General features: G+C 42.3%; 1 protein-coding gene across 1 annotated transcript in view; it reads left to right on the top strand.

Moving 5' to 3' along the window:
* slc6a20 (solute carrier family 6 member 20) overlaps positions 1-14,098 on the top strand; it is a 50,357-nt gene that overhangs the window by 13,055 nt on the left and 23,204 nt on the right. Inside the window, exons 3-4 of the mRNA XM_030072044.1 lie at positions 7,630-7,721; positions 7,839-8,066. Of these exons, the coding sequence (XP_029927904.1) occupies positions 7,630-7,721; positions 7,839-8,066 (320 nt within the window). The remainder of the gene's footprint in view (positions 1-7,629; positions 7,722-7,838; positions 8,067-14,098) is intronic.

Below are 14,098 nucleotides of genomic sequence, written 5' to 3'. Positions count from 1 at the left end.
GACAGTTGCAACTTGGACAAGAAGGAGGGTATTGTGGTCTGTGTAAACCAGCAAATCACCTCCACCACTACCAACAGAGAACCCAAAATTTTGGACAGCAAAGACAAGAGGCATAGCTTCCTTCTCTATGGTAGAATACTACTTTTGATGTTGATTGAACTTCCTGTTAGTATGCCACTGGCCTGTGTATTGTGGCCGCAGCACGGCCTGTGTGCCCATAACTCATCCTAACACCAGTCAGTCTACAGTGTTGCTAGCTTAACTGCCCAGTGAAAAGCTCAAGCTGTGCACTTCTTTAAGCAGTCACTGACACTGTGAAGTTACAGAAAGGCTTCATCTCGATCATTTGAATTCTAAGGAACTAGAACCGCAAGGACGCACGGAGTTTAGTTCAGATGACTGCACAGTTCAGGAAGTCAGCTCAATAGAAAGCCAGCCAGAAGTCTCCAGTAACACCAGGAAAAGTCGCTAGATTTGTCGCTAGTCGCTTTTGACAAAAAAAGTCGCCATGGGAAGTTGGAAAGTCACCAGATTTAGCGAGAACGTCGCCAAGTTGGCAACACTGCCTCTGCATTGCCTTTTGGATTCAGATTTTTTTCCATAGCTTCTGTGTAAGTCTGGATTTTTTGACTTTGGATTGTACCTGGATTTTGAGTGTAAACCTGACCCTTTTCTGTACTGTCTGTACTGCCTGACTTTGAGTAAACGGTTTGATTTTACACCTGCTCCTCTCTGTGTGATCCCTGCTCTTGAGTCTTTGTATTTCTGCTTTATTTGACAGTCACACAGTAGAGAGAGGAAATGCAAATGGCCTGAGGTTTAAAGTCACGACGCTGTAATCAGGACACAGCCTTAACATGTGTTACACGCTCTTATCCGGGGGTCACCAGGGGGCTCCACATATTCTGTTAACCCTCCTGTTATGTTCACATTTTTGAACATCTTTCATGTTTCATCTTTTATGACCCCTGCAGTTTAAACTTCCACAAAATTATTATAACTAAAATTGTTATCAAAGTTTATGTGTCAAGTACTTTGGAAAAATGGAAAAATATTCAAATCACCATAAAATCTCACTAATTGATCTAAAATTGGAAAGAAATATTAATTTTTGGTGTTTTAATGGCTTTATATTATTTCTAAGTACAGATTTTTGTTATTTATAACGAATGCATGAAAGTGTGTACAGGACATTGAAAACATATCATCATGTCAATTTCATCTTTACCCGGTAGTGCCCATTACATTAGGAACACTCATTAAATATGAAGCAAAAAAAATGATGTTAATCATTTATTTAGAGACGTTAAACGTTGGCCTGGGTCAAATTGACCCTGAACATAATAGGAGGGTTAAGTTAATCCATGGCAATAAACCTTTATGATCTAAATGTCATTGTGATACTACTCCGCCTGCACAACTTTCAACGCAGTCCAGAATAACATACTCATCGTCTTATTGTTTTGAGAATATACTGGTGTTTTAAGGATGGATGCTGTCAAACTTGCCATTCACTTTTATTACTATAATGACGATGCTCCACTCTCATAACCTGTAAATCTAAAAATGCTGAATACTCCTAAAATATCTGCTCCTCCATGCTGACAAGAGATTTTGATTATTGGACCAAACACCTTGAAGAGGAGACTACACTCAAAACTCTGATGACTGTGATTTTCCTCTGTAGTGGTCGTGTTTGTTTTTTGCTGCTTCTGTATGGTCCTGTAGACCAAGATGCAGTGGTAAAGGCAGTTTTCCTCCCACCATAAGCGCATTCTTTCGAGGTCACAAGGTCAGGCTTCACAGATGTCTCCTGTAGGCATCCCAGGGAGAAAGCATTTGTACTAAAGCATGTAGCTTTTCCCCTTCACTCTGCCTCTGTTTTATTGTTGAAGAGCAAAATATCAATAACATTCAGAAACAATCTTCAGGTGGCAACTGTTGGAAACTCCTTACAGAGCTTTTAGGAATAGCAAGACTAATGAATAGAATCTGAGAAATATAAATATTTCTTTTTTTTATTTTTGTTCATTTGGTCCCTTGGTATATATTTCATGATGACTGCTGTATTTATTGTTTTAATTGTATTTCTTTGTTTGGTAGCAAGAAAGTAGCTCTTCAGTATTCATTCCAAGACAGTAAGCGGCAGTAATACAGTAGTAGTAGTAGTAGTACACTTTTCACTCTGACCTCATGGGAGCCATGGGTTATGACACATGCGCAATGTAACTGAAGCAGCGATGATAGAAATATGCATAGAAATATACATAGAAATAGAAATAGAAATAGAAATATATAGGGATGGAGTCTGCTCAGGTCCTCTTTAGGTGCGCTCCAAGGAAGATGGCGTTGGTATTCTATGATCACATGCCATCTATTGATCCTTTCCCCAAGGGCGGATCAGATTTGAAGTGTTGTACCCAGATGATGATGTGATATGATCCTGTGTCCCCTCCTTCATTTTAGCCTCCTTAGTTGCATAGGTTTTAGGGTCATATCTATATTCACTCCAGTGACAGCATGCCTTGTTTTCAAACTCTTGTCTTTTTTTTCCCTCTCATGTAGGCAAGCTATCCATGGTCATCTCTCCCCTCCCCTTGTCTCCGCTCCTTTTTTCATTTCCCTCCATGTACCCTGTTCATCTCCTCCTTTTCCTTCCTTCTCTCCTCTCCTCATCTTCCATCCCTACTTTTTCTTTCCTCACCGTTGTTTATGCCATCTCCTTCCCTCACCCCTCTTTCAATTCTACTTTCTCATGTCCTTCCATTTCATTTGGTTCAGAGGCTTTAAATTTTTATTAAAGGTTTTACATTTATACAATATAGCCAAATGTTGGTGCAGCATGCTATAAGGTTTCTTTCCTAAGATATTTCATACACATGTCTTATAAATTAGTTTTTCCAGAGGGGGTGGCGAGGAATATTCTGTATTAGCCAGTCAGATCTTCAGCTCTGAGTATTCTTCAGATCTTAGTTTGGTCAACTCTGTGACCAAGAGGTGTCTTGCTGCGCTTTGGTGGTGTGGGTTGGCTGTTGGCTGATCAGCTGTCTAAACTGTACTAGCTTGCTCTCCAACTCTTTGAATTTCACCTTCATGTTGTTGTCAGCTGGAGTTCTTGTTTGGGGGCCTGTTCTGTTCTGGTGGGCTCATTCTCCTCAGGGAGCTAGTTAGTAGCGGGCAGGTGGGAGTGGGGATGGTGTCTGCATCTGGCAGGGTGTGAGTGTCACTGGGAGTAGGCCTCCTGTAGGACCCTCTCCTTTATAAGGACAAAGTTCAGTTCAAATTGGTGGTTTCCTTGCACCATGACAGTCCCCTCCATGACTGATGTCATGGCAGTGTCTGGGTCTTCTACTCCTTTGACTTTTTCTCTCCAGCCATTGCAGATCCCTCCTTTCTTCACTGAGGAGTACTGGGCCATACTCAGGGCCGGTCCTGGCCAAATTGGGGCCCTAAGACCCCCCCCCACACACACACACACACAATCCCAGATGTATAATAGGAATAAAATGATGGCATAACGACATTCCATTAAACTTGACAAGCTCTATTAGTAAGAACAAAGTACTGTAAGTGGAATAAGCAGTACTGTATGAGTCAACTAAAAAAATAACTTCAAACTATAATAAATAAATAATAAAATAGTCATCATATAAAAAAATTATTTTAACAAAAGATGTTTTCCTAAAAAAAAAAAAAAAGTAACTTCAACCTGGCAGATATCTGAAAACAGGTCAATGAACTAAACAAGCATGTGTGTTACAAATTAAATAAATTCAATTCAAATAGCCTTAAATTGATCTTCTTTATTGATGAATAGATTGATAGGCCATAAACTTAAGCTAATATATGACCACCAACTGGTCACTTTACCACTCCTTTTCCACAGAGGTGAGTGAGACTTACAGTCGTCTCTCTTCTATCTCATTATGAGGTGCAGCTAAGGTGTTGATGAGGAGCCACAAAGTTTTAAATTTATTTCAACAACATACCCACCTTTAAGTGAAGCACGAGCTTCCTCTTGTTTTGATTTTTTTTTTCCTCTTAGTAGCTCCAGATTCAAAATGCCTCTTAGAAGCCATCTCTCTCCTCACCTGCAGCAGTGTCGGTGTATCTGACCACTGATTGGTCAGATGCAGATGCTGTCAATCATTGTAGTGATGAGTGCAGTGGGGTGTCAGATTACAGGTCTCTTTTTCTCTCCTCCTGGCTTGGGCTGACTTGGTTCTCTAGTCTCACGGGCATCACACACATGCCGCGCGCATCACGCGCGTACCACGGGCGACGCGCGCGCCACGCGCGCCTGTCGTTTTCCTCAGCCATCATTGTCAAGTTTGGGCCCATACTGTGCTAAAGCCAAAAACCCCGGTCCCCAGCTGGCCTGCACACACCAAACGCGCCCAAGCACGATTGCCCCCGGTATGCACGTCATCACGTTGAAATACACAGGCATGGCCCACATCATTATAATCAATAGTTCAAATACATTCATCATGTCTTCCATTTAACTAAAAACCGTTTTTAGTCCTTTTCACCAGACATGGGATGTTTATTTACCTCTACAGTTTCAGAGGTCAATCGTCACTCTTCTCTGACAATGTCACACTAACCTCACGACAACTGCCACCTACAGTACATGCAGTAGGTTACTGTAGCGGGTGGCAGAGGGCAGACTGGGAATGGGCGGCTCGCCCCGGGGTATTATTATTATTTTTAATAAATGCAGGTTAAATACGGGAAATTTACGGGAAAATACTAATACGGGAGGGGACCGGGAAAGGAGGGTAAAATACGGGAAAATCCCGGCCAAAACGGGATACTTGACAGGTATGGGTAAATCAGAATATTTTTGGGTGGTTCAGCATGCTTCGGCAACAGCTGTAAATGTTCATTATTGTCAGCACATTGGCAAAAGAGTTTAGTTTACCATGAGAGAATTGATGCACAACTTTTCAAACAGCTGAATGACTGTTGTTCTGTTAAAAAAGATTTGGATTTACTGGGATTTACTCTTCTTGGTGTGTTTGTGTGTCTAAAATGAGGGTACCCCAGGAGTTCACTGTATACTATATGTTAGGGCTGAGTCCTGATCACGGCGTCCTGGGTTTGAGTCTGACTTCAGGCCATTTGCTGCATGTCATCCCCTCTCTCCCCTGCCTTTCCTGTCTCTCTCTCTCTCTCTGTTGTAACTGTCCAATAAAGCAGAAATGCTTAAAAAAAAAAAAAAAAAAAAAGTCTTAAAAAATAACTAACTAAATAAATAAATAAAATCATCTCACAACAGTGATAACAACAATGACTAGTGCCAATAACTAAGCAAGTGTTGCATGTGAAGTGGTAAAGGCTGGATCCACAATTTTCCTGGAGCGCTTCCGGGGTTGTGGGTGAAACATCCGGTTGACTCGGGCGGAACGCGGAAGTAGCTATTTGTTTACGTTACGGTCTCGTCTTTTACAACGTTAGTTAGCGCGCTACTTTGTGCTCAGCTCCGCCATCCCGGAGCTACTACAGTGACGCACTGCAACCCACAGGATGGACCGCAGGTTCATGAAGCCCGGGGAAGACAGCAAAGATGTCTCTTAAACTGATGATGTCGGCGCCGACAGGATTCGGCATGCCTACTTTACATATCGACATCTCCTAGACCGTTTATGACATACAGAAAACAACGTCGGAAACCGGAGAAACACACTGGGATTAGACCGTCGTGAAACGGGTTAGTTTTACCCACTGCCATTACGGTAACTCCGTAGGACTGCTGACATTTCTACCGTCCAGCTCGAATCTTTTTCCGCCTAAACTACTTCTTCCGCTGGCGCACCGGAAGTTTGGAACATAATTGCTGATAATGGTTTCCCCAGCAACTCCCCCAGGAAAATTGTGGATACAAGATGTAGTTAGTCAGCTATAACATTGTATGAAAACAATACAGGTTATATGCACACTGTAGAGTGTGTGTGTGGATCTGTGCATCAAATGTAGCAGTATACACTGAAATGGTTTTATTTTCTGTAGCTGCGCCACAGCATTATGTGCTTGTCATTTCTCATTTCCTTTGGTAACAAACAATCCTCATCAATGTTTTGTAGATGTTTATGTACACTAGGCTTGTCACAATACAAAAATTTCAAACTTGATATTGATACCCAGGAAAATATTCGATACTCGATACCATTTTCGATACTGTGGGGATAAAAAAATGACAACAATTTTAAAGGCATAAAAATATTTTTATTAAAATTAAAACTCAAAAATAGTCATTTCAATCAAAAAAATGAAAAATAAAATCACTTTTTGTTTTCACTCTGTGCAAATTGCAAAAATAAGCCAAATAACATAATAATTTTACATTTTAAGTAATAGTGCAAAAATAACAATGACATGTTTTAGAACTACAAATTTACTACAAACTACTAAGCATTATTTTTATTAACATAGTATTGTTTTTCTGCAATTGTGTCAACGGCGGCTTTGCGCATGTGCGATTCATTTGCTGCTTGGACGTGGAGTGGTGAGGGTCTCCTCTCTGCTCCTCCCTGACTGCAGCTGCCTGCGACTGCCGCGCGTGGCTCGAGGCTCTGACCACCTGTGAGGACTTTGGGGCGGGGGAGGGGCTCGCGGCAGCACCAAGACATTTTTCTATTAAAAAATTGTGACTTATTAGTTTGTTTTTTTTTTCATACATTTTTTAGTTTTTTTGTCATACATTTTCAACTTTAATCTTGGGAATTCTGAGTTTTTTCTCAGAATATTACCTCTCTCCCCCAGCTACATAACTGCTGTCTCCCTACAGTACGCCGTCACAGTATTATGTGCAACACAGTGCAAGCGGTATTTTTTCACTCAGGATATAAAATAGAGAAATAGGCTTGTACAAAATCATACACTCACAATGAAATTGTATTTTAAGGACACTTAGAGCGTTATTGTGTAAATTCCCTCTTTCAGGTTACTTTCCCATCAGCCTGCAGGCAAAAACGTATGGCGCATGGTGTCAAGTATGAATGGATGAATATACAATCTTAGCGCTCAATGTTTTTCTAATAAATACCATTTCTGTGTATGGTGTTTGCATGGTTTTGTGCATATGCATCATTTCTGCATCTGGCCCCAACAGGTTGCATAGGCTACACACAGGTAACTCATTTCAGGTTAACTGTCACATTTGTGAAGTCATTATCACAACAACCAAAACAACACAAACATAAAACATAAAATAATAACCCCAAGAAGTGACAAAGTTAATAACTATACAGGTGTTTGCTGTTATGCTCGCATGGAGAACGGAAAGTCTCCTATACAAAGGAAAAGTTTGGATTCAGCATCTATTTAAAATTCTGTGTGGAACTAATGTTATGGTGTAAGCACATCTGATATGCCGCAGCCACTCGACTTTAGACTTGTCATGCATTGTGACCTAAAAACTACAGACTTGACACTGACATGACTCTTGTTTGACACTGAAAAACTGAGAGTTGACTGGGTATCAGGTTTCAAAGACTTGGGCCTTGACTCAGACATGCATAAATGACTTTGAAGGATTGCTGGTGTAGATGTGATACTGATGAGTACATGTAACATGAGCAATACAAGTCATATTTTTTAATCTATTGTACTGTCTTTGCATTTCAGGTTTTGCTAGTGTCGTGACGTCCTTGTATCTCTGTCTCTATTATAACATCATCAATGCATGGAGTTTCTGGTACCTCTTTCACTCATTTCAGGTGAGTTTTTTTATTAAGAATCTACTGTATGTTTTTCTTAGCAGAAATGTGCCAAGTGTTGGACTTACATTTGGACCATAAATAGACATGTCTATGTTATATTCACTTCCCCCCTAGCCAGTCCTGCCTTGGGCAGTGTGCCCCGTCAACAGCAACTTGACAGGGCCTCTAGAAGAGTGTGAACGTGCCACGCCCACTCAGTACTTCTTCTACCGGGAAACACTGAACATCTCCCCTTCCATTGATGAAAAAGGAAGCATACATACAGGACAGGCACTCTGCCTGCTGCTGGCCTGGGTGATGGTCTACCTGTTCGTTGTCCGAGGAGTCAAGTCAACTGGAAAGGTTAGAGAGCTTAAAGTCAACCACATTGCAAACACTGGTAGTATGCATGCACACAGACAGGCATGGCCCTTATCTATTGTCAAGGGTGAACCTGGAACTTTCCTTAACTTTGGATACAAGTTCAGGGGCTAGCGTTTGTTTCTTTTTCCTCTGCATGGAGTGTGTTCTCCTTCAGCAAGTTCAGACTGAGGATTTTTCCAAGGAGTATGAGTTGCTGCCAACTGGTAAATCAGTATCTTTAAGAAGTAGACTTCTGAGCCTCACCCCATATTATGATCTTGCTACAGGTTCAATTCATGTAGGTGGCAGCCTTTGACGTGAGGAGATTTTAGGGGGACTGAAAGAAGCTCAACTTTGCCCTGACTTGCAAACCCCTCTTGGAAAGCACCAGATTTGCTTTACTTACAATCGACCACAAGCACACAAGAGTTGTGGGAGAGGTCAAATCAGTTATGTGCAGGTCGCACTGGGAGGGCAGACAGTTACTGAGGAGGTTCTACTAATGGTCCTGATAGAGGTCAAGGAGATGTTGAAGGTCAAGCCACTGGGCTATTTTTCCCATAATTCTAGACCTGGTAACCCCACCCGTCATGCACCTGGGACAGTTTCAATGTTTGGTGAGGTGAATAGCGGCCTGGGATCAATCAGTCAAATGATTGTTGTGTTACTGCAAAATAAAGCAACTTTCATTCTACTCAAGATCACAAACTTCATTGAATAGTTGAATGTAAATACTTCTTGTGTCTTTTAATGGATGTATTATTCCTTATTTTCTAACAAGAAAAAGAGTTCAAACATGATAAACAATCCATACTGCACTTGTAGACCACTGCTACCACCTATTGGTCATTAGATATGTGATTGACCAAATATCGTAACATCCCCTTTCCCTTAAGGAAAACACAATAATAATAAGTATTTTCACAACGTGGCAACAACAACAACTGATAAACATATACAACATATAACATACAACATATATAACATATACTCCTTAACACAAATACTTCAAAAAAGAGATTAAACTTTGCATATTTTGTGTTTTTTCACAACTTCATATTTCACAATCAACTTTCAAACTTTACAAATGTTTGAAATCACTTTCTGGTCACATGTGCTTTTAAAAAATAATAATATTTGAATTACTTTACAAGTTAAGTCTGTCAGGTTGTCTTGGTCTTTTGGATCTCCTTGACACTTGCTTGTCCTGTGTGTTTGTGTTGGTACGCAAGTCTGGGTAACAGTTCATGTTACATGTCTCAACTGGTGGAGATGCTGACTCAGGCATGTCACTAGCAGTCACTGTGTTCCTGTACAGTCTCTTTTCTGAGGATATGTCTATCCTCTGTCCTCAACTTGTATGATCTTGGAGCAACTTCCTGGAGCACTGTTGATTTTTATTCCAAGTATCAGGACCTTAAGCCCTGACCACATTAAATCTTTACAGTGGTTCAAGAAAAGATTAGTGATAAGATCACTTTTGCTTCAGCCTCAGTTGCATAAGCTTTTGTCCAAGAATTGAATCTTGTTGTTTTTGTCACTAAGCAACAGGGCAAAAGTGTGGTCCAGAGCTTTCTGTTCATCAATAATTCAGCAGGAGATCTCTCTATATGTGAGTAAGGCATGGTATGGATCAAAGTTGCTATCCACAGCCTTTTTCAGGAGCTATGGAATTGATGTATTGTGTTGGAAGTCATGTTGTGTGGAAACGTCCTTCCAGTCTTTACTGTTGAAATATGGATCATTATTATTCACAGCAGCTATGTGTATGCCATGAGAATGGCATATACATAGAGAATGCAGACTTTGCATGTGTGATGACAGAAATTAAAAGGACAAAGTCAATGATGGTGGCCGCCCACCATCATTGGTTCTTTAGTTTGTCTGTTTGTGACAATTTCCACATCCACTTATTAGTCTCTCAATTACAATTACAATTCATTTGGCAGACGCTCCTATCCAAAGTGACGAACATATGAGATTTTTATTCACCACAACCAAAGATCTATTCAGGAGAAAACAATGACATCAAGCACCATAAAGCTCTGGTTCTGGACATAGGTGCTACAAGGCAGCGCTACAATGCAGTGCAAGGAGGTAATGTATAGAGTGCATAAAGTGCACAGAGGAAGGAAGAAAGCATAGAGGCATATTTTTTATATGGGGCATTACACAATCCATTAGGATTAAGAGAAACTGCAAATCAAAATCAGTTCGAAAGCTCATTCCACCACCGAGGAACCACAGAAGAGAAGATTAAAGCTTGTGATTTAGGGCCTTGTTCTGCTGGCAACATCAGGCGCCACTCTATGGTGGAGTGAAGTGGGCAGGAGGGAGTGCAAAGAGGGAATTCAGGTGGGTAGGAACAGTTGTGGTTGCTGTTTCATAGGTCAGTGTCAAGGATTTGAATTTGATGTGAGCAGCAACTGGGAGCCAGTGGAGGGATATGAACAGTGGAGTGACGTGCAGTTTTCAGCTGGTTGTTTACTAGATGTACCACTATGTTCTGGATCATCTGCAGAGGCTTGAGCATGCCTGTTGGGAGCCCTGCCAGGTAGGCTGGAACGATAGGAGAAACAGGGTATTGTCAGCATAAGAATGGTATGAAAAGCCATGTGAGCATTATGCCAGGCCAGAAGACTACTTCTCTTGCCTGCCTTTTTCATTTCTCCACACCGAGATGGCCTTCATGAATTCTTTGCAACATGTCATGTCTCAGGTTGTGTGGTATGACAATCCTTTGTTTGAGTAACAGACCATCCACAACACTTAGATCACTCCTGATGTGATAATGCAACGGGTGTTGAAAACCCCGAACTCTCATTCTGTCCCACTGAGGAGCCCTCTGTCCAAATCAGCACACAGACGATAACAGCAATAGCTAAAATCAAAGTTGTTTATTCACAATAAAAAATAGTTAAAATGGTTAAAAAGAGTCCAGGCCTTCAGTCCAAGTAAAAGCCAAGGTCTAAAGTGCTGGTGCTGGGCCGTAGTCCAGGCGTCACTGGAGGTGGCGTTCTCGTCGCCCACGTCCGCGGGTCCGGTGGCGGAGGGTAGCCTGCACACAAATGGCAACATTAAGGGGTGCACGGTACCTTCCACAGTGGCTACTCGAGTCTGCGCTGCTATTACTCAGGCTGTGGCTTTAAAAGAGTGCGGTGGGTCTAGGTGCTTCCAATATAACACCACTACAAACAAGTCCACTTAAGTCACCGCAGTGAAATCCACAAATAAGAGCATGCACACTACAACTCAGACCCAACGTCTCTCGAGCGAATATAGCCTGGTAGCTGCATAACATAGCCTGGTAGCTGCATAATATAGCCTGGTAGCTGCATAAGGTGGTTAATCTAGGCTACTCCAATGTCATTAATACAATAAGGAGAGGTACTTAGCTGGGAGGAGGGATGAAGCTTACTTCACCCCTCCGTAGATCCCACAGCGCCTCCTCTCGTCTCCCCCTCCACCAGTGGCCATGACGCCGGTGCTCCTCGGGCTAGCCGGCCTCTCTACAGACCCACGCCGGCTCTTCAGCAGTGGCTGCACCAGACTCTTGCCTCGTGTCATGATAGAGTGTCTGTAAGTACCAAGTACTTGCCTGCTATGTAGATCAAGTTGAAATTGTACCTCTGCAATTTCATCATGAGTCATTGAACTGTGGGAGACAGTTCATCCAACTTCTGTTATGGCAATCACCAGATGGTGGTCTGTCTCTGCAGTGAAAGTAGGAAGGCAGTAGACATAACTATGGAATTTTTCAAGACTCAACACCAGTCCAAGACACTCTTTTTCAAATTGACTTTCAGTGTTGACCTGGATGCGTATGCTACAGGCTTTCAGTGGCCCTCTTCACCTACTCCATCCTACTCCAGGCATCTGTAGGCTGTTTTCTTGGGTCAAAGAAAATGAGCACAAGTGCTGTTGTCCGCGTGGTTTTGAGAGTCTGCCATCCTTGCTCAGCTGTAAGTGTCTATACAAATTCATTCTCTTTGTGCAGGAGTTCACACATGGCAGATGACTTTGCAGACCAGTTGCCAAAGGTGTGTGGAATGCACAATATTTTGTACTGTCCTTACCCAGTTTCAGTTGCCAAATGCCTTGAGACGTATCAGGCTTTGTGAAGAACATGGCATTTGCCATTTCACTGTGATGTCTTCATGCTTTGGGATCTGGTAATATTCACGTTTGATGTTTTCATTCAAATCCTTCAGGTCCATGCACACTCTCAATTCTCTGCTCTTTTCATTGACACATGCCATAGTGTTAACATAGACTGTGGGCACCTCAGCATTCCTGATCACTCCAAGTATGGACATGCTGTCCCGTTCTGGGTGAAATTTATGGAAAATGTAAAAAGTTCACGCTACAGTGATATTATATCAAGAAAGTAGGGCATTTAAGTAGAAGCATGCAACAAGAGTGGTGGATATACCACAACAAAAAATGTCAGTGTCAATAACTTGTCATGTGCCCTTGAGCATCAATTACAGCTTGACAACGATGTCTCATGCTGTTCACAAGTCGACTTATTGTCTGCTGAGGCATGGCATCCCACTCTTCTTGAAGGGCGGCCCTCAGGACATTGAGGTTCTGGGGTACAGAGCTCCGAGCCTCTACACGGCGACTCAGCTGATCCCATAGGTTTTCTATGGGATTCAGGTCTGGAGAAAGTGCAGGCCACTCCATTTGAGGTACCCCAGTCTCCAGCAGCCGTTCCCTAATGATGCGACCTTGATGAGCTGGAGCGTTGTTGTCCATGAAGATGAAATTAGGCCTGTGTTGTTCATGCAGGGGCACAATGACTGGATTAATGATGTTATTCAGGTAGTATGGGCTCACTGTACCATTCACAAAGTGTAGGGCAGTTCTGTACTGACTAGACACACCTGCCCACACTGTAACACCACCACCACCAAAGGCTCGTCTGGTGACAACAGTGGCTGATGCATAGGGCTCTCCTTGACGTCTCCAACATCGTTGGCGGCCATCATTTCTGCTCAACATGAATCGGCTTTCATCAGAGAACAGCACTGAGGCCCACTGGTCCCTCGTCCAGCGTAAATGCTCCCTGGCCCATGCAAGACGATGACACCTGTGCCTGGTGGTGTGGTCAGGTACCCTTGCAGTTCGTCTAGCACGCAGACCATGCTGATGTAAATGGTTTCAAATGGTCTGACGTGACACTTGGGTGCCTCTCACCTCCCTTAAATGTGCCTGGAGTTGAGTGGTATTCATCATCCGGTTCCGCAGGGCACTGTTCACAATGAAGCGGTCATCAGTGTGGGATGTGGCCAAAGGATGTCCACTTCTGTGCCTTTCTGTGACTCTTCCAGTCTCTCTGTATCTCTGTTGCAACCTGCTGATGACACTCTGTGACACTCTAAGCTCAGTGGCCACTTCCGTCTGAGAACATCCTGTTTGAAGCCTCGCAATGGCGAGGTGCTGCTGATGTGAACAGCATGATGAGGAGGACTGTTTAAATGCCAATTCTAATTGAACCAGGAAATTTATTGGTTGATTCATGGATCAAACACTTGTTGTGAATTTTGCCGTTAAACTCCTTGTTAGAGAACAGCAACTTGTGCAAAAAGTACTGAAACACTGAACAGTTGGACATGTGCATTCAAAAGTTTACAGAAGGTCACATTAAGTTCAACTGTAAAGGTTATAATGCATTTTAGGTTCATCCTGAAATTTCACCCGAAAGCCCAATATCCCTAACTTTTTGTGAGTAGTGTATGTATAGGATAGTGTCCCTTGCCCTTTAAAAACATCTGGCGAGTTGTACACAGTAGTGCTCACAGAGTCATGACTTGCTCTCGGCTGAGCTGTTAAGGTTAATTTGATACACTCTTTTAACTAATCCTAACTTTAAGCATGGTTCTTTGCTAGCAGTGAGTTGTGCCCTTCAGCAACAGAGAAAAACGCATGTCCTTAGTTTTTCACTTCGAGTCTCCATGTCCCAAAAAGTCCATTTCTTTTGTATTATGGCCTTTCAATGGCACTGTTTTTATTTTTGGTTTCTCTTTCAT

The sequence above is a fragment of the Myripristis murdjan genome, chromosome 16 (genome assembly GCF_902150065.1).
Source record: "Myripristis murdjan chromosome 16, fMyrMur1.1, whole genome shotgun sequence".
NCBI classification, from domain to species: Eukaryota; Metazoa; Chordata; class Actinopteri; order Holocentriformes; family Holocentridae; genus Myripristis; species Myripristis murdjan.
This window is presented reverse-complemented; position numbering and strand designations above follow the sequence as displayed.